We start from the raw sequence: 27,875 nt of genomic DNA, 5'->3' as shown, positions 1-27,875 counted from the left end.
ATTTGGATTTGGATTTCGATTTCGATTTTGGATTCTTCATTTTCGATTTTGGATTCTTCATTTTCATGTCTGATTTTGATTTGCTGATAAATTTGGTGATAAGTTTCGATTTTAGAGGCAGTAAATTTCGAATTTTTGGAAGCCAAAAATTTAACACACTTGAGGTGGGTCCCAAATTCCACTATCACACACCATTTAATACACACTCCAACAACTTTCTTAAAACCCGTGCCATGGAGAAATGGGACTCCAATTGCTGGACGGAGGGAGTATGATTGATTGAATTTTAGGAGATGAGAGGAAGAAAATAAATACAGAGAAAATGAAATGCCAGCAAGATTGGGCCCCACTTGACTTCTATATGAATTTCTCTTTTTAATTAAATGTTTTGGGATTGTGTGTAATTTTAAATTGAAATAGTGATCTCAATAGTGTGTTTAACAATTGGGTCTAGTCAAATTGTAGGCAATCCCAATGTGAATTTGAATAATTTGTTTTTTTTTTACAATTTTACTAATTAGGAAGTTATTATGGATTTGAATTCAAAAAAATTGTAAGAAAATTACAATAAAAACTTTAGTAAATCAACTACTTCATAAATCAAGTTGACGAAAGTTCCATTTTCAGACAAATTACTTTTCGAATAGTGTTCATATTGACTTATTATTTTCTTCTCATGATCGCGCTTATATATAGATAAATAAGAATTCACGAATTTCGCCATTAATATTTGATAATTAAAAAAATATTTGATAATAAAAAATTATTTATAGTACTATAAATTAAAATGCACTAAGACGACAATAAATTAAAACCCAGCACAAAGAGAATAATATTTGATAATAAAAAAATATTTATTGTAGTAGTATAAAATAATGAAACACCATGGGATTTTGATAGCTTGAATTATTTAGAGAGTCGCATCATGTACGTAACAATGAAGATTAAAAATCAATATTCGCAATAATTAAAAAAAGTGGAATTAGTTGTTTAAGCAATAATTGTGAAAGCAATTTTGTCATGGTTTGTGTTTCGTCGCTATTATTTGCACGCACTTGGAGGTGAAATACTGACATGATGACGACATTTTTATCCCCCTCTCAAAATATTTGACAATTTTCGATCGAATTATCTGAAAATACAACATAAAAACACACAAAATTAATACTAGTATCAAGTTTTATTGTATACGTATCCTTCTAGGATAGTGTTATCTGATAAGCACATTATAATTTTTAACTAGAATTGAGTTCAGAGAACTAGCTAATAATTAAAATAAAAATTAATATAATAACAATTATATTAATTGATAGGGTTATAGATTTTGTTACTCAAATTTTAATTCAACACATTAAAGCTTGACCAATTATTTTAATGTAAATGAGTACCAAGGTATATTAACTTGATATTTAAATTATAAATTTATACTTTCATACTAATATTAATATAAACTTTTTAATTCAGTAAATATGTTTTTTAAAATATAGTATTAGATTCAACTTGACTTCATGTTTAATTTTGAGCCTAGTCTAATTAACATTTAAGGACTTGATTAAAATAGTTACATTCCTAATTATAGAATCATTAATTAAATCATTTTTTGGTTCTATTTTGTTTAAAGACCAAATTTATCATTATTTATGTTAGAATTATGTATAAAAAACTTTTTATAAGTTTTAATAATGAATGGAGATCTCTTTAACAATTGAAACGAGACAAATCCTTTTGAGATTAGAAAAGGAAAAATAAAAAGTAAAAATAAAGAACAAAATATTGAAAAGGTGCTTTCAAAGGGAATATATAAACAAAAAACACCATGATTGAAAGGTAATTTAATCATGAAAAGAAAGGCACTGTGTTACATGAAATGAAAAAGATATATAATGATTGATAAGAAAATGATGACAAAACCTAATTAATTAACACCAAAATAAACTACTCCAATGTATACCAAATAATTTGTAACACTACTACCATATGTTACTCCAAAACTTGAATATTATTAAAATGAATAAATTATTAGAAAATTATAAATTTTGATTCATCCTGTAATTTTAAAATTAAACCATAAAAAATAAATTTTACAAGAACAAGAACAAAACCATCAGTAATTTTTAGGTATCATTTTCTCAAAATACTCAACAACATCATCGATTTGAAATACATGTACATCGAATCATCAACATATTTCAAATAAATAAATAAAAAATTGTTACAAAAAGTTGAGAAAATACGTTAAGATTCATGATTTTAACGGTTGATTTTTGAAATTGCAAGAAATAACCCAATTTGAAAAAATTGAGGATTTTTTTACAATTTATCATACTTAAAATATACAATAAAATTGACAAATCGGAAGTGAATGACATTGGAGAACGACATGCATCATGTAGCACATTGAAAATTATCAAAAATATAAATATATGACTTATTAGATCAAAGATGTGATGTCGAGAAATATTTTAAAGACACTTAAATTTTAAGAAACAGTAATTTAAAGGAGAAAAAAGACAAGACATGATAAGGATTTAATGCTCGGCGTGGCGTGGCCAATCATAAATATATTGATTTGACAGGAAAAATATTATTGAAGAAATTAAAAATATGAAAAGAATAAATAAAAGAAGCATATATTTGTATGTGTGAAATAACTAGAGGTCAAATCATGTCATTCATTGTAAAACAACCAAGTGTGTGAAAAAACAACCAATCAACACTTCAGCATCCACATCTGTGCTCTTGCTAACGAGCACGGATGTGGACACGAACCCACTTTTTCCGTATGCTATTAGGCAAGAGCATGCGGAATTAATTAAAAATAAAAACCCACATCCGTGCTCTTCCGCAAGGACGAGCACAAGGGTCACACCATTCTATTATTCAATTTAAATAAAAACATTTCCACAATATTAAAATTAATTAAAATTACCCAAAATACTATTACTAATTACTAAAAAATTAAAAATACATAATTAAAATCCTAAAAATTAAAAATTTCATAATTAAAGTCTTAAAAATTAAAAATTATATAATTAAATTCATAAGTGGCCGAATTTCGTCCAAATGGATGATGAATGTGTGTATTTATAAATGATTTTGGGATTAATTTTTTTTAAAAAAAATTTCAAAAAAATCAAAAAATGATAATAAAACGGCTATATTTTTTAGAATCCAAAAATATATATTTTTTAAATTTTTGGTATTATTTTCGATTTTTTAAAAAAAGAAAAAAAATGTCAACGGCCAATAGAAACGCGTCACGTCGCCCTGCTCGGGGGCGCGGACGTGCTCTTAGCTAAGAGCACATCCGTGCCAGCAGCGGACAGGCGTGTCCTTGCCAGCGGCAAGGACAGACGAGCAGCGTAATACAATCGCTGCGGATGCTCTTATGTCGTTATTGTAACCACTTTATCGTTTATAAGTATAGTAGCATGTGAAATAATGCTTATAATATATTTTATTTAATGCTATTTGATTAAATTAAAATGGTACTGTAGTTGAAATGATAATAAAGTACAACCACTTTCGCCAATTATATGCTTTTATATGAATTTTAATTTAATTTCATATTTTATAAAAAGTCTACCAAGTCATACATTTTATTTTGTCAAGTTTTAAGTTTAAATTCATAAATAAAAATTCTAAACATACCAATTAGAAGCGGAAATTTTCACTGGTAAATTCTAAAATTTCGCCGGTAAAATGAACTACCGAAGAATTATTGGCGAAATTAGATAGTTTGCAGCTTATTAGCAGTGGATTACTTTCTGTTACTAACTATTATTGACAGATTAATGGTCGAAAAAAATGCAAAAAATTGAGATAAGTATTTGGATAAATAAGTATCGATATTGAAAAATCCGGATATGAATGCCATAATTGGTATATTGATTTATGATGCATGAAAACTATGCACTATTGAATTGGACCCCATTTTGTCGAATTTTCTTTCTCCAAGTCAAAAATATATAGTTTCAATCAATCATATACACAAAGACTACCATTAATTATTTTTTGTGGTACAAGAATAAATTCTCTTGATGCAAAACTTGACATTTTTCACATCAATGGCCCGCGATATTATAAAAGTGGCCCAACCATCTATGACAAGTATTGTTAAATATACTGATATTTTGAGAATTCTTTCTTTAGGTAATTGCAGAACTAATTTGGATGATTAAATTATTATACATGTATAATATCAGTCAAATGCTATACATAAATGCTCCATCCGTTAGTGAATAGAAGTTTTATTTTTCATTTTAGTTCGTCCACGAATAAGAGTCTCGGTTCACTTTCACTTTTACCATAAATAGTACTCCCTCCGTCCTACAAGAACATGCACTCTTTCCTTTTTAGTTTGTCCCACAAGAATATGCACTTTCTAATTTTGAAAAGTCTTTTTTTTTCTATTGAGGTGAGACTCATCCTCCACTAACAAAACTTTAATTACTTTTTCTCTCTATGTCTCTCTTATTTTACCAATTTTACATTAAAACTCATGTCGAACCCGAAGTGTATATTATTTGGGGACGGAGGGAGTAATAGGGTCTCACATTACACCAATTATTTCCAATCACTTTTCATTTAAAACTAATATATACAAGTGGGACTTATATTCCACTAACTTTTTTTCACTTATTTTTCTTAACATTTCTCAAAACTCATGCTGTTAAAAAATTAGACTCCTAATGGCAGAATATATACATGTGTAATATCGGTCTAATATCGCTCTATTTTTCTATTGTGTATGGTGAAATCATAAATTGTAATTTGTGGTTTCATAACTCAAAACAATCCGCAAATAAAATTAAAATGATAGATTGTGGTGTGTGATTTCCTATCTCTCATTCTGAATATTGACTAAACCTGTCAATATCCCACTATAAAATTTGGCAAGTCAAATCAAGAATTTAGCTTCTTAATTATCGTTTTAATAATCATTCAAGATAAGATAAGATAAGAATGGAGTGTAGATATAATACAAATAAAAGTAGGTAATGAAAGCTTATATTTGTTGAAATTATATCAGTCCGGCCCCTTGCCCACGTATCACTAATTTAGAGATAGCAACTCTAAATCAATAAATAAATAAACAAATACACTTTTTAAAAATTTTATGAGTCTACTTATCTAAATTGCAAACAACATTTGTTGAACAAATAATTTTATATAAGCTACTTGGATAACATACTTGATTCTGTTGTTATGAACCATTTGTTGTTCTTCTCTTAAACGTTTGCAACATATAATGCTATTTAATTACACCTTGAAATTTTATTTTTTGGAATTCATATTTTTTCATAATAAATTCATCATGTTTTCTAATTCGTACGTTTATATGGTATTCCCTTAAGAATAGTTAAAATTCAATGTTTATCTATTTGGCTTATCTGTTACAAAAGTATAACCAATTAACCATTTCACTTTCTACTAAATGATCATCAATTTCTCAAATTACGAGTTAGGTAATTCTTCTTTACACGTATCATCAATTTGTTGTTTTTTTATGGAAAAATAGAAAAATCTGAGGGTGGAACAAATGTCGAAGATTTCTTAATCTACACGATGTTTAATTGTCTTCTTCCTATGTTTATTCTTTGAATTATTGGTTACCATCTAAATCAATCATCCACCATTGGCCTCGATTTTTGTCATTTTTTGTTAGTACAATTTTGTATTTACTCATTTTCAAGAATTTTTATATAAAACTTCATATCCCTGTCACAGATGGCTTCGATTATTGGGCTCCATTTGTTTTGTTAATCAAATAGTATGAAATTACCAATTTGGGAAAAAAACTAGAAGAACAGCCGGCAGTCAATAGGGGAAAAATGGAATGGGAAATGAAATACTAATCCGTATTTATTAATTTAACAATGGAAGAAACTAACTGCTAAAATGATTGAATGATACACAGATTAAAAGTCAGCAAACCCAAATTATTAAATTATGGAAAGATAAAATTTTAAACATAAAAAGAAAATAAATTCACAATATAGCAATACTTCCATATTCACACACTGCAAAACTATATCATAAAACTTACAGGCTATGGTTTGATCTTCTTATCATTTCGTCCCCGTTTTCTGAAGTCTCGTCTCTCAGCCGAATATTGCTTCTTGATCAGCAAATTGCGCATTGCTGTTTTGACTGCCTCAGCAGTTGTCAAGGATGCTTCTTTGCTTATTGTCAATCTTCCTTGCAGTGCTTGGAGCAGAGGCTCTCCTCCGGGTACCTCTTTATCTTCTACCACGGAAGTCTCAGGCAGAATGGGTTCCGAATGATCAGCACCAAACCCAGAAACGACTCTTACACGAGCTAAGAGTGCAGAATCAGTAGCACTTAAGCTGGATGCACCCATGACCATCCACAACAACAGGACTGAAGAGGCAGATGAGATACTTGTTGGAATGAACGTCTCTCCAGCGACAGAAACCACCTGCAACAAAACAAGGATTAATGGCTAGATCTCACTTATTGATTCAAGCAATGTATAACAAACGATCAATCAAATTGTGTCTACTGTTGTATAATATCTTTAGAATACTCACTTTGGCAATAGAGAGAGTCCTGGAAGAAAAATTGCATCTTAACAGCATAACCCCTTGCAAACTTAAGACATTATAGATGGGATCAATTTCGGATTTTTAGTGAAAGTTTACAGTAGAAACCTCTAGAGGGAGTTGAGTTGAGAACTAGAGCTTACCTCTGAATAGCAGCAGCAACCAGCGAGCCATCATAAGTTTCGCAGAGATCAGTTACGGCGGGTAGCACATCCTCTTGCTTTTGATTAGAATTTAAAAGTCCTGCCTTCGGGAATGTAGAGGATGAAAACCACACAAACTACTATATGAGGAAAGAGTAAAAGAATGGAAGAGAAATACTCCTCTAAATAAGGTCTAAATATAATAATGAAGGGATAAAATTCACATCCTACCTTAGTTCTAATCTCACATGTATCCAGCAGAGAACCAGAGTTATAATCCCACAGCCGAACCTTCAAAATGCAATAGCTAAGTTAGCCGTGAAAAGTGCATGGTGACTAATCATATCATTCATATATGTTAACTTCTTCTATAACTCACTGTTGAGTCACCACTTCCAGAGACTAATAGGCCTCGTGCATAATCCTGACTACGGGGAAACACAAGGGAAGAAACAAACCTGGAAATGATCACAAAGAAGGGATGGGTATAATATCAGTAGTGGATACATCACTAACAGCTTGGTAACACAATGCTCAATAAACTCAGGCTATGTTCCCATATAGTTGCTGCAGAAACACAATTGATTTCCATGTATTAACTTATTAAATTTCCCTCTGCATTAGTATGTGTTACTCAGTCACATTGGGTGCTTAATTTGTCACCAGCCAAAACCATGTATGATAAACATAATCACATAGTCCACACCAATCAAACAAGCAAATGAAAGGCACTTACTCAGTATGACCAAGGCAAAAACATTGTATCTCATGAGCTCCTTCTAAGCGCTCTATGGAGAAGAGCGTGACCTGCAACCAGATACAACAAGGTAACAATGCCAAAAAAAAATAGAAAAACACAGCCAACCTATTTAATAAAAGTGATAAGCAGCAAATCACTCTTACACGAATTTTGAAGTCACGATCAGCACTGATAATATATCGCCCATCCGGTGAAAAATCCTGCAAAATGACAATACTAAATGTAAGCTACCTCTTATACAACATAAATACAATCTCTTCAAACTCAAAATTAGACGATTGTCAAATGTTAAATTGTACACACAGCTCAGATATAAAACCACATACCAGTCGAGTAATTATGCTACAATAATGTGAAAGGATTGGGACTGCCTTCTTATGAACCGTAGCTCGATTCTCATCATCATAATCTCCTATATCCACGACATAAACAACACCAAACTTATCCGCAAAAGACACAAACTTGTCATCACTACTTACTGCAAGAGAGGTCACTCTCTTCTCCGAAACACTGCCCTCATCACAACAAAAACAATTCAAACAACTATCAACAAACTACTCTACTCCTTTCACACTGAACTGAATCAAAACCTTTTCAAATTCAATAAAAAATGCTTACACTGAATAAACACAGCGCCAGGAATCAGTATCCCAAACTTTCACAAGCTTATCATCTCCACCCGACACAAAAAGCTTCCCGCTTTTACTGTATCGGATGGCGCGAATAGAGTCCTTGTGGCCCCCAGTTTCATCCGATAATTGAGGTGCAGAACCATGTCTGCTTAACAAAATTGTATAATTAGCATATACATAAAATAGATTTCAATCCAAACTACGACATATTAAGCACTTAACATACTATAAATCAAGCTTGTTGCTTTTCTTACTGGAAACTGAAAACCCGGAGATCCGAACCGACGGCGACGGATACGAATTTCTGATTGGGATGGACCGCAATTAGCGCCGGAGCTACCTCCGCTTCGAGTTTCTGCTCGCTTTCATAGATGTCGTGCTCCTCCATTTTTTGCTGGGAATTTTTTACTAGGGTTTCGGATTTGATCGCCGACAAATGAAGTTCAAAACCGTCCCGCCCAATTTTTGGGCTGAATTTGTGTTGGGCTTGAATTAATTGGGCCAATAGTTCAAATATTCGACACCATTGATTAATAAAATGGAGTAAAAATTATGGTTAAATCATAAATGTAAAATATATCACTATCTTCTACACTTAAAATTGCAAGGCACAATTTTTGGGTCCCGTTATATAGTCAATTAGTCATAACACATTAGGTCAATCGATTTTCTATTTGGTTTGTATGTAAAAAAATCGCGCGTTACATCATTTTACCCTAATCGACTTCCCGTCCATTCACCGCTTCGTCTCCATCCGCCTTCTTCTCCAACTTCACACCGGGCGGTCGATTTGGACCGATACTTCATCACAATATCGTACGAGATTGACAATGATCATACTCTACAATTTTTTGCAAGTCTCATAACTTTTAAAATTATAATTTTGAATTATAACCTTTTAATTTTTTGCAAGCATATGACAAATTCAAATATGACTCGACAATAAATCGACATTGTTTTGAATAAAATGTCCGTTATTCTATTTTGAGTTTTGATGAAAATGACACCATCCAAAATGAAACGAAAGAAGATTAATTTTTATTAAGATGCTAAAATAGAAAAAATAGAACCATTTATTGTCAAAGATAGAAATAAAAGGAGTAACATCGAACATAAAAATTCACTAAATAAACTAATAATAATAAAAACAATAAAAAAGAACTAGAGCAGTAACAGCAACAGAAAAGTATAAACATGAATGAATAGAAATCCATTGATGTCAAATGTATCTTAAAACTAACCTAGAAAAGCAAGTAATGTAATGGCAATGCCTCATATTCAACATGTATTGGACAACCCAAAAAAAGTATGTCCAAACACCCAACGTTACAGGCAAATCAAAACATGTCTTCCCTCTCTTCCATCACTGCCCCTAAATCCTAAGGTGTGTGCACCCAAGAACCGTCCCCTTGCAACGCGTCATCGGGGCAACCCCGCGCCACACCAACCTCTCATTCCCGAGCGTCAGCACGTCCACGTCGGACGTTACCTTGATCTCACAATTCATCCTATCCGGCCCGATCACACCCCCGATGACGTAAATGTCGTCCCCCAACCCTATCATCGCATAGCCGATCCTCCGGCGGAACTCGTATGCCGAAACGACCAGCTTATATGAATATCTCTCCTGCTTGAAAATTTGGGAGTGGCTCATTATATAGAGCTTCCCTTTCACAACTGCCATGGGACCTTGTAGCCAGCTGAAGTCATGAACAGTCCACCCCTGCTTGATGTTTTCCAACACTTGCACAGTTGATAAACCCTTGTGCAAGATATGAACTTTACCGTCGATAACCACCCCCGAACACGCAGAGTTATGGGATTGATGGAGATCGGGTATCGAAAGCCATGTATCCTTTTCTGGGTCGTATATCTCGGCTTTAGTGATCGATTTCCTGCAGTTAGTAAAACCACCTGCAACAATTATCTTCTCGTCCAGCACGCAGCAAGCAAACATGGCACGAGGGACAATCATGGACGCGCGTAGGCTCCATTCCCTTGTCAGTGGGTCGTACGACCAAACCTCATCGGTTGCAAAACACCCATCTTGATCACCAGTTAAAGGATCTACAGCATCACTACCACCACCAAGCACGAACAACTTTCCTGCAGCCGAGACAACACCAAAGTGTGCAAGGTGGCGGATACTCGAGGGAAGCACAGGGAGAGTGATCCAGAGGTCATGTTGAGGATCATAAAGCTGCCATAGATTGTCGGGATCGTATGCACACACACATATGAAGTCCTCAGTTGCATTTACCTCTCTACGGACTCTGAAGAGTTCGGCACTGCGAATGGCTTCCCTCCAGGAGCGTGAAACGAATTTGAGTGTGGGATGAAGATGAAAAGGAACCCGCGCAAGGCACCTTAAGGCCACAGCATCGGGAAGACCTTCGATGAGTCCAGACATCTGTTGTGCTGTCCACACTGTCAATCGTTTCTTGTTGGACAATTTTAACTAGCCAATTGCAGGATTCCCTTCAAGATGCTTAATCTGAGATAGTCAGTAAAAACCACATTAGTACCACCAAAAAAATCTAACACTAGTTTTTTCAGTTTCGAAGACATAACAGGAAGATAATCTTCGTGGCATCAAATAAAAGAAATCTAAGAAACATTAAGTTGTAGTCAATAATATCAACCAATCCAAGTGTGGCCGGTTTTAACATGAGGTAGACAATTACTATGTAGCAAAGGTGAAATGACATTTAAGGACTAAAAGCTCTTCCAATGTAACCTTATTGCGGGCACCATAAAAAACTTATATGAATATAAAAGTTCACGAACAAGGCCAGAAACAAAGTTGCCTGAAAATGAAATTCACTGACTGCTACTCCCTCATCAAGGATGCCAAATTGATCTCATTCTCTAGTATGTAATCGAGTAAGGCTAACTTGTTATCCCAGACTACCAGTACAAAGAAGAATTAGAATTTGACATGAATAATGTAGATGAGAAATTACAAGCTAACTATTCGTGACAGGTTCTAGTTAAAATACCACAGATGAGAAAATTGAAAAGAAAATATTGCCTTAAATTACGAACAATCCGTTTCTGAAAGGCGGAAAGAAACACATATAACAACATCAAACCAGTCATTAGTAATAGGGATGGTATGACAAGCTACATTAGCTGAATGAGGCCATCATATAAAATAAATAAGGAAGGGGATAAAGAAGATAACACTTTATCGATATATGCATGAAGATTCATCAGACACAGATCAAAAATAATTTTCCCTTTCACCACACTTGACTTTTACACATTTTATCATAACATTTTGCACATACCAAGTTGATCAAAATGTCCGAACTGCCAGCCAGCACATTTTAAAAGTAATCGTAGATTATCTATGCTATACCAGTACATCATAAGATGTATTCAGAACACAGTTATCTAACAAATATACACCAATTCTAATGAAGTTCCCATGGAGCAGCTCCTGAATCTTAGAGCACCAACAATCATAGCAGAAAACTTAATCAGAAAAAAATGTAGCACACATAACAAGCAATCATTAATGTGTTCATTCTGTTTACTTAAAATGTGTTCGAGTTCTCTGGTGTTCTTTGGATACTTATTTATTGCAGTCAAACCCATCATGCATGGAACCACACAGAGCAACGTGGCAATCAAGTCACAGATTCAAATTATTCAGAAGAAAAATGAAATAAAACACAATAATGCAATGTTTCAGTGTATAAAACCAAAACCATCAAAATTATACTGAGAAATTAATAATTTATCATTTCCATCTTAGTGTTTGGATAGGTTAACAGCAGTGTTGTCAAAATGTCGTTCGGGTCGCTCGGGTCGCCCGGGTCGCCTGGGTCGAGACCATCACCGCCCCAACATGGGTGGGTTGATCGAGATACAGGGTCGCCGTTGGGTCGAGTGGGTCACCTGGGTCACCCTAAACATATGCTATCTCTGATTTTTTCAAATCTCTCACATGTTTTCTGACTCTCTGAATCACAATTCTCTATATATATGCATGCACCACATCAAACTTTTCAAACCTACTTTCTACACTTTAGAATTCGGCCTCTTCACTCCTAAACAAATAAACAATTCAAAGATCTTTTGCTGCCACCCTTCATATATTCCTTTGTTTTGATATTTTCAGACAATGGTATCAATTATTTATTGTGTTATGACTTATGAATTGTTTTGATATTTTGATCATTTCTATTTTCCACTTTATCTCTATTCACATGAATTGCGTCAACATTTATATTATTTGATATATTATAAACATTAGAGCAATATATTTATTTTATTTAATATTAAAAGGCAAAACAATTAGCCTAGATTTGTGGGTCTCTCGACCCAGTCGACTCGTCGACCCGCGACCCGAATTTTTACCTCATCGACCCGATGCGCCCCGCGACCCTAACAACACTAGTTAACGGACATAGAACCCCTAATGGAGAAAACAAGGAGAGACCAGATTGCAGAAAAACATTTGTACATTGGTTAGAGACCAAACAAGGATGGACAAGGCTACCAGTGCCACGAAAAAGAGAACACGTGGCAATATATTTTCAGCACTAAAGCATTGTAAGTCGGAAATTGCAAATCAGAAACAAGAACAATGGGTTTCCCAGCTTAACCATATAAGGAAGATCCCAAATGCAGTCAGAGTACCAACTCCAGCATACAAAACCGGAGCATTCTCACTTAACCAACCCCCTAATATCACATTCATATTGCATCTTTACCAAACCCATCCGCACTAATTTGGTTCTCATACATAACAATACACTTTAGGTCATTCGGCAAAAGGGGGAAACCCCAAACAACTTCTAGATTTGAAGCACTCAAATCAATGAGGAACAGAAATGAGGCACGCATAAATTTGTCACCCCCATAAAAAATCAACTAAACACACTTCGAAAGCCGAAAACACGTGCTCAAATCCAACAAATTTACCATCGAGCATCGGAGGCAGGCAACATGTGAGACCCCTCAATTCATCACCCAAAAAGAACCCTAATTTACAGTTACCAAAAAAGTCGAACTCATTTCGATCACAATTCATAGCAAAACAACAATAAGAAAACAAAAATAGCTGCTACTCCACTAAATTCGAGAAACAAAACAATCGAATTACAGCGCAACCCAAGATTTTCAAAATAAAACGAAAATCACATGCGATATAAAACCTACCTCAATTACCGAAACCCGATCGAGAAAACAAGATTCAAGCTCAACTCCAAGAATTCTCGGGAGAAATGGAAAAACGCCGAGGCAAAATTCCCCCTTTCTGTGCTGCGGCAGTTATCACCCAAATTCTTTATTAAAAAAATAATAAAATCGGAGATTGAAACGCTACGCAAATGCGTGAAAACACATTTGTTGCAGAGGTGAACCGAGAAATTGAGAAGGGCGAAAAAGTGTGAGATGAAATCAGAAATTGTGTGCAAAAATTAGGTAAAAGAGTTTACCCTCATAATTTGGGCATAAAATTGGGCATTAGGATATTCCGTCGTGCTCTCTTGCCACGGCCACGTGCCGACCACGTGTTCCTTCTCAATTTTGAAATTCCACTCTTTTTTCTTCTTTTTATTTTTCCCCTCTCACTTTAAATGATTATTACTCCGTATTTTTAATTGAAAATAGGATTAATCAATTTTTTGTGTGGAAATTAATTTTGTGATTTATTTGTTGAAAGCTGTTTCCACCTGTAACACAGCATGATGATGATAACACATAGTTTTTCTTTGTATTTTGGTTTTAAAATGATTAAGTTTTACTTAATATGCAAGCTTTGTTGATTCGCATTGAAAATTGTGGAACGTGGTGTTTGTGTATTATTAAAATAATAATCATATATTAATAGTATAGTAGAGCATTGATTGTGGTTTAATATACGTATAATTTGTGGTTTATTAAAAAGACTATCAAATTGGGTCAATAATTAAATCTCGCAACATAAAGAAATAGTTGATTATATTACTACAATTCTAACAATTTTCTCAATTATTTTAGGATAAATTGCCTAAAAAGTCATCAACTTCGGGGAAAGTTTGGTTTTTCCCACAAACTATAAAAGTTGCGCCTAAAGTTACGAACTTTATCGGATCGTGCAAATTTCTCAAACTACCCGACGGCATATTTCCGTTAAAAACTTATTCCACGTGGCATGCCGAAGGCATGAATTGGCAAAATTTCTAGCTTAAAACTCAGGTAATATAACCTCTTGTTGGCTGATTTTGAAAGCGCAACCCCAATTCAATCGGCGAAAAACGTAATCGACAAGAGTGAAATCGTCGACAAATGGTTTAGGGATGATATCGGTGACGTGAAAAGAAGATTCAATAAAAAAAACACAAAACGACGTCGTTTTGTGCCCAGTCAGAAATTTTGCCCAAGTCATGCCTCTGGCATGCCACGTGAGATAAGTTTTTAACGGAAATATGTCGTCAGGTCGGGTAGTTTGGGAAATTTGCACAATCCGATAAAGTTCGTGACTTTAGGCGCAACTTTTATAGTTTGTGGGAAAAACCAAACTTTCCCTGTAGCATGTGACTTTTATGGATAATTTGCACATTATTTTATGACCAAAAACTTTGACGTCATGCGTGTCTTTATTTTTTGATATAAGTATGTCTTTAGCCATTGTTTTGAACTTGTAAGAGCACCCGCAACTTGTACCGCCGGCGTTCCGCGTGCCGTTCCGCTGGAACGGTTTCGCCGCGGAACGCGTTGCGGCGCACCATTCCGCTCCCATTCCGTTCCCATTCTGTGTCGGGTGCCGACGGCACGTAACGCGGCACGGCTTGTGCCGTCACGCGCTGGGGCGACGTGGCGCTCCCCGCTTCGTGCGTGCTTCCCACTCGCCGGCCCGCGAGTGGGACACGTCAGCAGATGACGCAATAATTATTTTTAAAAAAAAATGATTTTTTTAAAAAAAATTTAACGGTAATATTACCGTTTTTTTAACTTTTTTTAAATTTTTTTTATTTTTATTTTTATTTTCTTATTCTATAAATACACCTAATTTATTACATTTCACACACAACTACACATCTACTCTTCCTAAATCAACATCAATTCCTCTCCAATTTTCTATTTCAATCTCCTTCACAAAATGTCCGGCGACGGGAATTACGGCGGTGGCGGCTCCGGTGGGTGGGATCTCAACGCGTTCGGCGATTAGGAGACCATGTACAACACACTTGGTGGTTCCGGGTCGTCGACGCCGGGCACCCAGGGGTCGGCGACGCCGGGTGGGTACCAACCACCCACTTTCGATGTGGATGCCTACGCTCGACCACCCGGCTCGCGGCTTTCTCAGGGTTTGTCCCAGATTCGGGAGGATATCCCCGTTGAACCCACCCAGGGAGGAGGCCGAGGCGGTGGAAGCTCTAGGGCTGCGTCTGAGGCACCCGAGGAGTAGGAGGAACTGGAGGATCTGGGCCGGCATCCGTACAACAACGAAGAAACTAAGGCGGTGTACACCGCCTGGCTCACCGTCTCGTACGATCCCATCGTCGGGAACCAACAAGTCGCTAAGTGCTTCTGGGAAAAGGTCCGTGATGTCTACCACCAGACTAAGCCGAAAGGGGCCCGGAAGCGCAAATATACAATGCCCCGTGCTCACTTTGGCCGAGTCGACGTACAGGTCAAAAAATTTTGCGGCATCTACTCGGTCGAAGCGGCGAACTACCAAAGCGGAGCTTCGGGAGCCGACATTCTGAGGGCGGCTTTGCGCGTCTTCTACCAGGACACCGGTCTACAGTGCAAATATGTTGATATTTGGCAGCTCGTCAAGGACGAGGAAAGGTGGGCCGGCGGTGTCCGCTCGAGCTCGGGCTCAACCTCAAAGCGCACGAAGCACACGGTGAGCGGCAACTACTCGTCTGGTGACACCGGTGAGGCCAGCGAGGGTGAACCGCAGGTGTTTGGGGGTACGGGGGATCCAACGCCCGACGAATACGGGGGATCCAGCCGTGGGCGCCGTCGGCCGCAAGGGACGAAGGCGGTGAAGGCGGCTAGAGCGAGGAAGGGCCGAGGCGAATCAAGCCAGTCGGCCTCGGGATCGGACTCGCGGGGAGGCTCGGACACACTTATGGTGGCGTACATGACCGCCACAATGGTGGACACTTCCCGCTTCTCGTACGCCCAATTCACGGCCTGGTGGAACGGAATCGTGCATATGGCAGGACTACTTGGTCTTCCTCCTCCCCCTAAACCTCGACCGCCTCCGGAGGATGATTCGCCGGCGGAGTAGTTTTTTTATTTTCCCACGTTTAATTGTGTGTTTTTTATTTTGTGATTTTTATTTTTTTAGGATTTTAATTGTGTGCTTTTTTTATTTTTTTTAAGTTTAAGTTGATTTTTTTTTAATGTTTTGTGTTTTTTAATAAAGTGTGTTTGTTTTTTATTAAAGTGTGTTTATTTAAATTGAATTGGGTTGGAAATAAAAAAAATGAAATTGAATGAATAGTAATTTATGGAACGGTTAAGGAACGGAGGGTTGCAGGTTCCGTTCCTTAGTTAAGGAATGGAGTAAAAAAGTACAGTGGGGCCCTCAAATAGTGGTTTAAGGAACGGTATAGGAACAGCGTTGTGGATGGCCTAAGTCTATCTTTAAGCTCTCGGATAGATAAATTGCCCAAATACGGATTATATAACATAAAATGAAGACAATTGGTGATTTTTTTTTGACAATGTCCATTATTACAAATACATTTTAAAATAATCACTTTTTTCCTAGCTAAGCATTGATTTCGGTTTAAGGAAAAAAGTGATCATGGGCTTATATACTATACTTGAGGATATGTGACATTTTGGTGTATTAAGTAGTACCATACAAAATTATTTATTTTTATTAATAAGTATAATACTACTATATCCTAGTTGAACTTTAAATTACGTACATACGAAATCAAAGATTGAAATAAGATAAAGGTCAAAATTGGTCCTAAACATATAGTCAGAATACGAATTTGGTCCAAAACATTTTCTTTTTGAAAATCGGGTCCTAAACATTTGAAATCGTTATCGAAGTGATCCTAAACATTTGAAATCGTTGTCGAAGTGGTCCTTTTTTTACGGTTCCGTCAAAAACTAACGGTCAACGCCTAATTAATAATTTTTTAAACTTAATTAATATACTAATGCATAATTAATTTAAAAAATTAAATAAAAAATTAAAAAATGCTAAGAAATTCCAAAGTCAGACTCTTTCTCTTTTTTCTTCCTTCTCTTCCATCTCCCCATCGTTCTTCTTAAATCGGGCTCTCTCTCTCTTCTTCTCTCTGACGCTCAACATCGTGGCGTCTTTCTCTCTCTCTGCTCGCTCATCCACAACTCGTCGTCATCGTGTGTTTCTCCGCATTCTGCTGTCCAAGATCAAAACCGTCGCCGTCCACCATTGTTGCCGGAAGATGGTTTCGCTTTCGTCGCCTCTGCATGCTGTCAGTCGCTACTGCTCCATGACCTCATCGCCGTTGCCCTTGCCTCGGTCTAGCCCATTGTCATCCTCTCTTCGTCTCCCAGCTCCACCATCAATGCCCTCTCTTCTCTCCCTCCTTCTCAATTAATCTTACTCAAATTCATATCTTTCTCTAATCAATTTATAGAACCTTAACTGTCCGCCGCTGCTCAACAATTCAATCTCTCTCACCCCTTTAAATTTCCGCTGCGGTGCTGCCTTACTTATAGAGATGTTTGTGGTTGATTTTGGCGAGTTGAGGAGATGGAATTTGTGGGAGGCTTTGGCTTTTCTCCAAATTCAGACCCAATTTCATTTATGGCCTTGGAAGTAGTCGGTGATTTCCAAATTCATGTGTTTCTCTCTTTCGGGGCTTGTTGATCTTGAGGCGGCAGGTGCTGGGGCTGATTTGAGGGTCGAGATAGGCGGCGACGTAGGAGGAGAGGCCTCTATTTTGATTTTTTTTTATTTTGTTAAATTATTATGTATCATTATACTAATTGAGTCAAAAATCGTTAATTGGTGCTGACCGTAAGAAATTAACGATTCTGTCAAATTAGGACCACTTCGATAACTATTTCAAATGTTTAGAATCCGATTTTCAAAAAGTGAATGTTTTGGACCAAATTCGTATTTTGACTATATGTTTAGAACCAATTTTAACCTTTACTCTTGAAATAAATACGCTAAAACCGCATGTGCTCATGAGTCATGATATTTCCAAGACCACGTGTGAAATTAGCAATTGATGAGAGTAGTTGAAATGTTAACTCTCACAGCTTCGGACATCCATTAAATGGAGTATAACTGTGAACTATTTTTCACTAAGGGGTCTTTTATTTCTCAACTTTAATATTTCATGTATAAAAAAGGATGAAGCCAAACAAGAGCGAGTAGGATATGTCCACAATACAAATTAGGAACAAAGCCTTAGAATTTAATACTAATTTGATTTAGAGAAACAATCATTTTCTTAGGTATAAGCTTGGTTTGAATGCGTATATGCGACCGGTGTGTTTGCTCGTCCGACTTGAACAAACTTCATCATGACAGTTTGATCCATCATATTATGAATTACATGCCTTATTTAAATATGAATATGTAATTAAAATACAAATAATGTATATGTACATAGATATAGTCCTTTGTCATTTGTCAAGAGTCATCAATTTCAAGAAACATAGCTTCATTACTTATCAAAATCTAATTTTATATGTTGGTTGATTTTTTTTTCTAGAAACTCGACTCGTGACAATATATATTGACCCGTCTCCACAATGCTAAAATTAAATTGTATCTCATTATTAAGCATCACACATTTATCTCTACTAACTTATTTTATATTTTACTCCCTCCGTCCCGTTTTAGGAGTCCTGGTTGAATCGGACACATGTTTTAAGAAAATGTTTGAGTGTGTAATAAATAAATATTGTATTGTATGTTGGGACCCACTTTTAATTGGGTGTGTAATAAATAAATGTTGTAGTGGATGTTGAGACTCACTTTAAATTGAGTGTGTAATAAATAAATGTTGGGACCCACTTTTTTTACTTACTTTGTAGGCATGTTTTATTAGTTTATTCCAACCGAGACTCCTAAAGAGGGACGCCCGAAATTGATCAAACGAGACTCCTAAAGCGGGACAGAGGGAGTATCTCAGAATCATCTTATCTGATGAATCGAACACCACTAAAAATTAAAGAAAAGGATATAAAGCCATTTGACTGACCCAAATCCAATGGAACAAAAGGATATAACGGCAACTAAAATTTCAAACTATTGACTTGTATTGAACAATTTCCCTAATCATTCACATTGAAAGAAAAATAAACTCCACTAAAAAATAGGTTTGTTCGCTAACTATACTTATTTAATTATTAGTTGTATATAAACCAATCAAATACTCTTTATCATTAGTTTATTAACTATCACCATCAGTTGTATATTGGCTTATTAATTAAGTCTTTTTATTTGCATAATGAATTGAGCTTTTTTATGGGAATTCAATAAAACAAATTAATTATAATCTGGTACACAAAGAAGCTTCTTAATTAGAACCGCAAACTCAAACAAACAAATCCACTAGGGAAAAAGAAACAACAACAAATAATTGAAGCAAGATCAAAACATCATTAATTCTTGGTAAAGAAACAGTCTCAAAATCCAGCTACGAAGAGTGCAGATGTTCCAATAAAGAGGAAGAGAGCTGCAATGTCTTTTGTTGCTCTAATGTTGCCGGCGCCGGCGCCGGCGCCATTATCCACCGACGGGACAGTTTTCGAGCCTGCATTCACAAGATCATCCATATATAAGTTCAGTTATTTGTCCATGGTGTTAGATCGTTTGACAAGTCAATAAAATCATCATAATTACAAATATGCCACTGAATACGAGTCTTGATATGTTGGATTATAGCCCTCTACTTTTATTACCTAGTGGGAATTTTATCTCTGTGTCTAATTGTTTAACAATTCAATATCAGTATAATTACAAATATGTCATTCAATACGAATATTGGTATGTTGGATTATATATAGCCCTCTACTTTTAGTACCTAGTGAGAATTTTGTCTCTGTGTCTAATTGTTTGACAATTCAATATCAGTATAATTACAACTATGCCATTCAATACGAATATTGGTATGTTGGATTATATATAGCCCTCTACTTTTATTACCTACTTTTATTACCTAGTGAGAATTTTATCTCTGTCTGATTGTTTGACAATTCAATATTAGTATAATTACAAATATGCCACTGGATATGAGTCTTCATACGTTTGACCAGTCCTAGTTTTAGTTTACCTGATGGGATGGCGTCCGGTTGTGTGGATGCGTCAGCTGGAGGGATCTGGGCGTCGGGTAAAGCAGATGGCCCGTTCGAATTGCATCTGCTAGTCGGAGGGGTCTTGACGCTACATGCGTCAGGCAGCCCGAGGGCGAGCGTCTGATTGATGTTGAGGCCATATGAGGAGGCGGTGCCGTTGAGAAGTAGACACAAGCACTGTGGTTGTGAGGAGACCACATTCGATAGTTGGGAACAACACGAGGCCGCAGGGGTGGAGGAGTTTCCTGTCACGTAGTTCAGGCATGGCGAGAGGGCCATAAGGGTCTTCGTGCACCCAGTCTGGCCCCTCGCACTGCCACATAGCATAGCCAGTGCTACGAGGACGATCAGGGGTATTTTGGTAATTTTACTAGCCATTTTGAATATTGAGAATGTGGAGATTGATCAATGTGGATTTAATTTCTAGGACGGTTGAAGAAGCTATGGCTTGAGATTGGATGAGGACAATGGGGGTTTAAATAAGGATTGCAAGTAGGAAAAGGACAAGAGATGTTTTTGTTAAGTTGGCCAACTGTTTGGGCTGGTTGGTTGAGTTTTAAGTATAACTAATCAAGTGATTAGGCCTTAATTAGTAGGAAATGTGCTTATGTAAGAATCTGAGCATTTCAACTGAATTAGAAATCTTTGATTGCTATTTATGTTGATTTTTTTCATATGTAAAAACTAGGCTACATAATGCCACCAAAAAAATTATTACAATTAGAAGAAACTTAGTGTGTGTGAAAATAAGGGTAGTAGAACAACGATAGATCAAACTTACAATAATATAGGGTCGAGTACTATTAATAATTTTAATATATGATGTGATCCAACAAATCTATTAAACTACAAAGTGAAGTACCTGTGTTATTTTCATTAATATACATTATCACCTAAATCAAATCTAAATACCTATTAAAAACTGTGTAGGTGCTTCTGAAAGTCTATACTGGCAATTTAAGAAGATTAATTCTTGAATTACTTAAAAGGATTAGTCGATTTTGAATATGCACGTAGTTATTTTTTAGAGCACCATCAAACCGAAAATTTTGGATATATATGTTGTACTGATCATATATGTGATTCATTTCTAGGCAAAACATATAAAATTAATAGCCAAAGCTTGAGAGAGATAAAAGGAATCGATGGAAATTCAAGTTTATATAAGTTTTTTTTGTTTTTTTTTGTAGTTATGAGATCAGATTCCATTTCAGTTGGTTGATTGAGAAGATTGTGTTGCGTGTTTACTGTATCGTGCGCGTTTGTTGGATATGTTTTGTAATGCAAGACTCTCCTAAATGAGACAAGCAGGTTTGACATTGTTGATTGTTAGTTGATTTTTGTCTTTGCTATTTTATGTTGATTTTATTGTTGTTTGGTATGACGAAAATCTAAAATCTCCTTGTATAATCAATGCACGAACTTTGTCTATAATAAACAAGCCCAACGAATAACACATTACACCAAATCATTAAACAAAACAACAAATAACATCCATCATGTTTCAAATTTGTGGGAAATCGTGTTCAAGAAAGAGCCCACAATGAAGCCATCATCAACCCAACAAGGCTCATTTTTGCTCCCACATTGCTTCCTGAATTGCTCGATCCGTCTGCCCTAGGAACTGTCTTCGACCCTGCACCCGATGGAGTGTCCGTCACGGATGGCGTCGTCGGATCATCAACCGTCTCGTCAGGAGATCCAGAAAGAGCATCACCAGGCGCGGGCGCAGAAGTTGGTGATCCATTCACATCTATCAATTAAACGAACAACATTTCTAAATTAATAAATTTTATTTCTCAAATAAAACTTTTGGGTGGGCCCAAGCCCACCCAAAACAGAGAAGCGTCGCGATCTAACTTACCATCGCACCGGCTCATTGGAGGAGTCTGCACCTTGCAGACCCCGGGCAGAGCAAGGGCGAGGGTCTGATTCACTGTGATACCCAAGCTGGAGCCCCCGCCTTTGAGCAGGGTGCACAGGCACTGCGGTTGTGAGTCCACCACGCTTGATAGGCTAGAGCAGCACGACGATGAGGGATCAGACGAGTTGCCAGACACGTAGTTTAGGCACGGGCTCAGGCTCATCAGCGCCACCGTGCACCCCGACTGCGCCATGCCTCCCCTTAGGAGCGCCGCCGCCACCACCGCCACCGCCAACATCACCCTGTTTGCCCAACTCATTTTGCTAATCAAGTTAAAAAAATAAGACAAGATTTTCCTTTCTAGTTTGGATTGAAAAGTTTTGTTTTGGTGTTTTTGGATTGGAGATTTGATTGAGGTTTAAATAAGGTGTTTTTTTTCAGACACGAGTGACAAAAATAGTTATGTCTTGTTGACCAACTTCTTAGTTTCAAGTGATTAAGATTAGCTAAAACAAGTAAGGTTTGAGCTGAGGTGAGGTGTGCTACCTAACGTTGATTTTTAATGTTTAGTTTTTTTCTTCTTCTTATTTGTTCTGATTTTAAATGTTAGTTAAGAGTAGTTGAGCTCCCTCCAAAATTATTCCCCCCAAATTCTGTTAACTGTCTCATAATTCAAAGCTTAATTGATAAATAAGACTAGTACTAGTATTATTTTGTGTTAACTTTGATCTATTTACTTTTGTACTTTTTGATATGATATTCTTGCAAATCATCTTTTATTAATTTTCAATATGTAGGTTTCCGGATCACCTGATATTGATATGAAATGCCTCATTAATTGACGCGAACAGCCGAACATAATATCCAAGTATGCATTAAAAATGTGGCATGACACATTGACACGATAAGTCGACAATCTTCTGATATTTTCAAAAATTGAGGTGTGGATATTGTGATAAATCAAAACGTATGACATTTGTATATATAATTTTTTTTGAAATAGTAAAAATAAACCCTACGTTATTTGGCAAGCAACAATTACGACTTGACAATATTCAAGATTTTCAGTATAATTTAACAGCTTGTGCCATTATTGCTTATCCCATGACTCATTAAAATATAATAATTTGTTTTAATGGAGAAAGGAAAAGAAAAGTGAAGCATTTTGGAGTAATAAAAATGCAAGAAAGCCAACAACCAAACCTACTAAAATTTAAAAATCAACACATTCGTTATGAATATCAAACTTAACAAAATCAAAGAAAGTAAACTAAATTTCATAGCATTTTAAAGGTATTCCTTCTCTTTTAATACAGTCAATTTTATGTCGAATCCAGCAGTATTATATTCAGTGCAATATTCACAGTTATTTACTGTGCTTACGTGGCATGTAAGAATTGAGACATAACACATAAATTCTATAGGATATTTGAACCAATCTATGTATGAAAAAATTTGGGTGCTATAAATGTAAAATTCTACAACATCTCTATATAGACTTGACCTATAGCCTATAGGTATACCCAAGTAAATCCAGAGAATTGAAATGGCACAAACAAAATCTTTGATAGCTATTTGTTTGATCATCTCCTTTACCCTTCTCTCTGTATCATCAGGTAATTCCATTTTTAGTTGATGACTTACTTTTGATTATTTCAGAAATAGTGTTTATAATTTTTTTTAACTTTGCCTTTGTTATTACTGTTAATTGAAGCTTTTAATTATATTACATCAAGTTTTGTTCTATATTAAATAATATTAAAATAATAAACTTATGGGATTGTAAAAAGGCATGAAAATTTGTCAAATTATGGTCATCTATCCTGCAACTTTAAAACTCAGCTGAGAAAATGATAAAATTTGGATTTGTTCGTAACTATCCAACAAACATATATCTCTTGTTATATACGTGTAATATATTGTAAATTTGCTGATGTTTTCAACCAAATGTAGTTGTTTTATGTAAGAACAGATGACATGATTAAACTCACTTATGGTGACATGCCACATATGATTTCCACGATTATCGCATCTGATACAATTTCATAAAAAAATTGATGTGGCATAATTGTGAACAAATCCAAACTTCATGTTTTCTCTGGCTATTTTTAAAATTATGGAGCAGACCAGAATATGACCAAGACGCATGCATTTTCCAACAATTTTTCAGCTTGGGCCTGCCTGACTTGGGTCAAGGCCCAAGTATGAAAATAGTCTGATTGAAACATGCTTCAACTAATATGACTAGACCAAATCCACTTTGTTTCACTGATGGCTCGGTCCTGGCCATGCTGGCCTGTGTAGATCCGACCCGATTAAAACTCTAAGTATGACACATCCCAAAGTGGATAGTTTGTTATATTTAGAGAAAATTACGCTCCCTCCGTCCCCAAAGAATATGTACCTTAGATTCAGCACGAGTTTTAATGTAAAATTGATAAAGTAAGAGAGATGTAGAGAGAAAAAATAATTAAAATATTGTTAGTGAGAATGAGTCTCACCTCATTAGAGATATAAGACTTTTCAAAATTATAAAGTGCATATTCTTGTGGGACAGACTAAAAAGAAAAGAGCATATATTCTTGTGGGACGGAGGGAGTAATTAATACATATGTTGATTAAATTAGAATGTTAATAATGAAAAGAAATATGCAGTGAGTGGAAAACAATGCAAGGAAGGGTATCCATGGATTAAGGTGAACTGTGAAAATAAGATCAGAGTTGATCAAGATTGTTGGAGCGAGTGCCAAAAGCGTCACGGCATACAAGCTATTGCCGAGTGCTTTAACCCACATCCTGATCTTCCTAAATTTGCAGTTTGTTATTGCTATTGGAATTGTTGATTTATAATTAATACTTTTATTTCTCACATTAATAAAAATCGAACTCTAGATTCGATATATTACGTCGTTGATTATTATATTAATTACATTTTGAACTCAACCTGCCACATTCAAACTGAATACGACCAGTTATAGACACGATCCGATTCTTGTTGACTCTACACGATAATTAACAACACCACATGATATTTACACCGGTGGCATGCTAACCTAAGGCGACGTATGAAAAAGAGAGAGATAATAATAATGTGATTTTGACTTTAATAACGTAATTAGAATAAGAGGATAAGAAATAAAAACAATAATGTAAAAGATGGGACGGTTTTGATTCAAAATACTATAACAAAATAAAACAGAAATAAATAAAATCAGTATTTGGATATTTCAACTTGACGACCAAATATAAAAGACTTCATTTTATAATTGAAAAACATTACTTTATTATAAAAAATAATCTGACTTTTTTAAGGCAAAATGCAGATATTAGGATTTATTACCTATAATTACTCGTAGTCTTTACGTAGGTGTTCGATTTGAATGATAATGTATGTTACACAACCGACACCCTAACCTAAGGAGACATATGAAAAATGATAACGTAATTAAAATAAAAGAGTAGGAACTAAAAATACTAATAATAATAATAATAATAATAATAATTATTATTATTATCAATGGGTTACTTAAATCTTACTTGAACTCAATATGATTTTTTTTTTTGGTGTAAATGTTAGGCCACACAAATGATTTCATATGCCAAAAAACATGTTAAAGATGTGACGTTTTTTATTTAAATAAAAGATAAAATCGAAATAAATAAAACCAGTTTTTGGATATTTCAACTTGACAGACCAAATAAAAAACACTTCATTGCAATTTAATCTAATTAAAAGTCATTATTTTATTATAAAAAAATCATCTGACTTTTTCCCATTAAAATGCAGATATTAGGATATATTTCCTATAACAAGTCGTCTTTTAGTAGGTTACTGGGCCAAAAATAATTGTGGAATTGCCTTAGATTAAGGGAATAACTTTTGTACTCAATCTCTGATTATGAATAAATAATAAGTGTGCTTTTCTCGATTACTTATCTGGCAGTGAAATTAATTTATTTGACTATAATTAATAGTAAGTGAAAAAAAACTCAAAATATTAGGTGAAATGGACACACTACTCTTTGACAAATGATGAAGGGGTAAGATAAATGTTTTTATGCAATAGGGAGTACCTCCTATTAAAAGAGGCTGCCTTTGTTGCTTTACATAACTCTCATTAAAAGAGAATAAGATATTTTATGATTTATTACTTAATAACTTGCACGAACAATTAAAATACAAACAATAATAAAACTGACACATTAAAAACTAACAAATGACAAAATCAACTAGCACAAAACAACAACGCAAAACAATGTCAGACTTATCTATCTTCTCTAGGAGAAGTATCGATTCTGCATCACACAACATATATTTAAATAACGCTCGTCAATAAATAATTCTTTACTACTTTGGATTATTCACAGTATAATAAATTGAAATTAAATTCATGGAATTTTCTTTAGTCTCAATTTTTTTGCTTTGAATATTTACCATTCAACCTCCAACTACAAGGCATTTATGTAATTATTCAACGGTCATTGCTATGAATAGTGTATCTTAATTACTTATTAATAACAATGGTCATATATATGTTAAATTGTACTTTCCCGGCCATACATATGGTACGATTATAGAAAAGTTCAGATGTTGGTATACAAAATGAATTTTTTTTAAATCTTGTATTCTTTTTAATTGTTGATTTATCAATATTAAGAGTTAATGTGAAAATTTAATACTCCATCTGTGTTAAAATGACATACTACTATTATTCTATTTGGAATATTCCATTTAAAATGAAACATTTTCAAAATGGTTTCACTTAATTAACATAACATAAAATTTCGTATTAAAAATATCGTCCATATACACTAAAAATAGTAATTTGACAGTAGACGACAAGAGTTTTAATACTCCTACTCCGTATAAAATAGATAGTAGTAGGAGTATAAGATATTGTCTAATGACAAAAAAATGATACAAGTATGTGAAAAATGAGAGAGGATAAAAAATAAATTATATTTATATAGTTAAAAAAATCTTAAATTTAATTACTTGTCCATGACTAATCGTTCTTACTAATAAAATTCACGAGAGACCATGGATGTTAGAAATGAACTACGCATACTAACTTTTGTATTAAAACGAATGGGAAAATTGCACCCAATCATAATTAAAAACGAAAAGTGTAATAAAAGTAGTTGGTAAATTATGATGTTTATTTTCCCGCCACCCTATTTAGCTCACTACAAAACCAAACAAGAAATTAATAGGTTGATTAAGTCATGAGTAATAACAAAAGTGACATAAAATCAAATTATAGGCAGTATTCACTAATATGCATATGCGTGTTGTTTTCTCATTTAATAATCTTTAATTGATGAGTTGAACATTAGAACTTGTCACTATCAAAAATTTTGGGATGTCAAATTGAAGACTTAATTTCCAACAGATTTGCACGCAATGTTAGTATGTTAGATGCTACTAACTTTGTAATAAATGAATTCCATGTTAATATTATAATCTTTAATTGTTTTTATTTTGGTGAAGTTGCACTTTATGTTAGTATGCAAAATTAAAGTAAAAATTGGGAAGCCACCTACATTCAATGGACAGTTAATTATCAAAATATTGCAATTGAAGCTTCCTCATTGTTGAAAGTAAAGTGTCTTTGTAATTAAACTCAAACTTGAACTTAGACT

At 34.9% G+C, this 27,875-nt stretch overlaps 4 protein-coding genes across 4 annotated transcripts; all 4 read right to left on the bottom strand.

The window, feature by feature from the left end:
* Nucleotides 1-5,921: 5,921 nt before the first annotated feature.
* LOC121802093 (tRNA (guanine-N(7)-)-methyltransferase non-catalytic subunit wdr4-like) lies at nucleotides 5,922-8,536 on the bottom strand. The gene is made up of 10 exons (XM_042201664.1): nucleotides 8,356-8,536; nucleotides 8,088-8,246; nucleotides 7,796-7,979; nucleotides 7,613-7,669; nucleotides 7,446-7,516; nucleotides 7,089-7,167; nucleotides 6,941-7,000; nucleotides 6,710-6,813; nucleotides 6,555-6,615; nucleotides 5,922-6,442 (listed from the first exon to the last, which is right to left on the bottom strand). Exons 1-10 carry the CDS (start codon nucleotides 8,487-8,489, stop codon nucleotides 6,053-6,055), a joined length of 1,299 nt encoding a protein of 432 aa, XP_042057598.1. The 5' UTR covers nucleotides 8,490-8,536; the 3' UTR covers nucleotides 5,922-6,052.
* A 735-nt stretch (nucleotides 8,537-9,271) lies between these two features.
* Nucleotides 9,272-13,535, bottom strand: LOC121802084 (F-box/kelch-repeat protein SKIP30-like). The gene is made up of 2 exons (XM_042201652.1): nucleotides 13,271-13,535; nucleotides 9,272-10,595 (listed from the first exon to the last, which is right to left on the bottom strand). The coding sequence occupies exon 2, from the start codon at nucleotides 10,509-10,511 to the stop codon at nucleotides 9,474-9,476; it is 1,038 nt and encodes a 345-aa protein (XP_042057586.1). The 5' UTR covers nucleotides 10,512-10,595; nucleotides 13,271-13,535; the 3' UTR covers nucleotides 9,272-9,473.
* Nucleotides 13,536-19,563: 6,028 nt separating this feature from the next.
* Nucleotides 19,564-20,801, bottom strand: LOC121804237 (non-specific lipid transfer protein GPI-anchored 5-like). Its single transcript, XM_042203755.1, has 2 exons — nucleotides 20,347-20,801; nucleotides 19,564-19,827 (listed from the first exon to the last, which is right to left on the bottom strand). Exons 1-2 carry the CDS (start codon nucleotides 20,744-20,746, stop codon nucleotides 19,700-19,702), a joined length of 528 nt encoding a protein of 175 aa, XP_042059689.1. The 5' UTR covers nucleotides 20,747-20,801; the 3' UTR covers nucleotides 19,564-19,699.
* A 966-nt stretch (nucleotides 20,802-21,767) lies between these two features.
* Nucleotides 21,768-22,609, bottom strand: LOC121803797 (non-specific lipid transfer protein GPI-anchored 5-like). The gene is made up of 2 exons (XM_042203402.1): nucleotides 22,233-22,609; nucleotides 21,768-22,121 (listed from the first exon to the last, which is right to left on the bottom strand). The coding sequence occupies exons 1-2, from the start codon at nucleotides 22,549-22,551 to the stop codon at nucleotides 21,895-21,897; spliced, it is 546 nt and encodes a 181-aa protein (XP_042059336.1). The 5' UTR covers nucleotides 22,552-22,609; the 3' UTR covers nucleotides 21,768-21,894.
* Between the last annotated feature and the right edge of the window lie 5,266 nt (nucleotides 22,610-27,875).

This window comes from Salvia splendens, chromosome 1, assembly GCF_004379255.2.
Source record: "Salvia splendens isolate huo1 chromosome 1, SspV2, whole genome shotgun sequence".
NCBI classification, from domain to species: Eukaryota; Viridiplantae; Streptophyta; class Magnoliopsida; order Lamiales; family Lamiaceae; genus Salvia; species Salvia splendens.
Note: the sequence above shows the minus strand (reverse complement) of the source record. Positions and strands in the feature narration are given on the sequence as shown.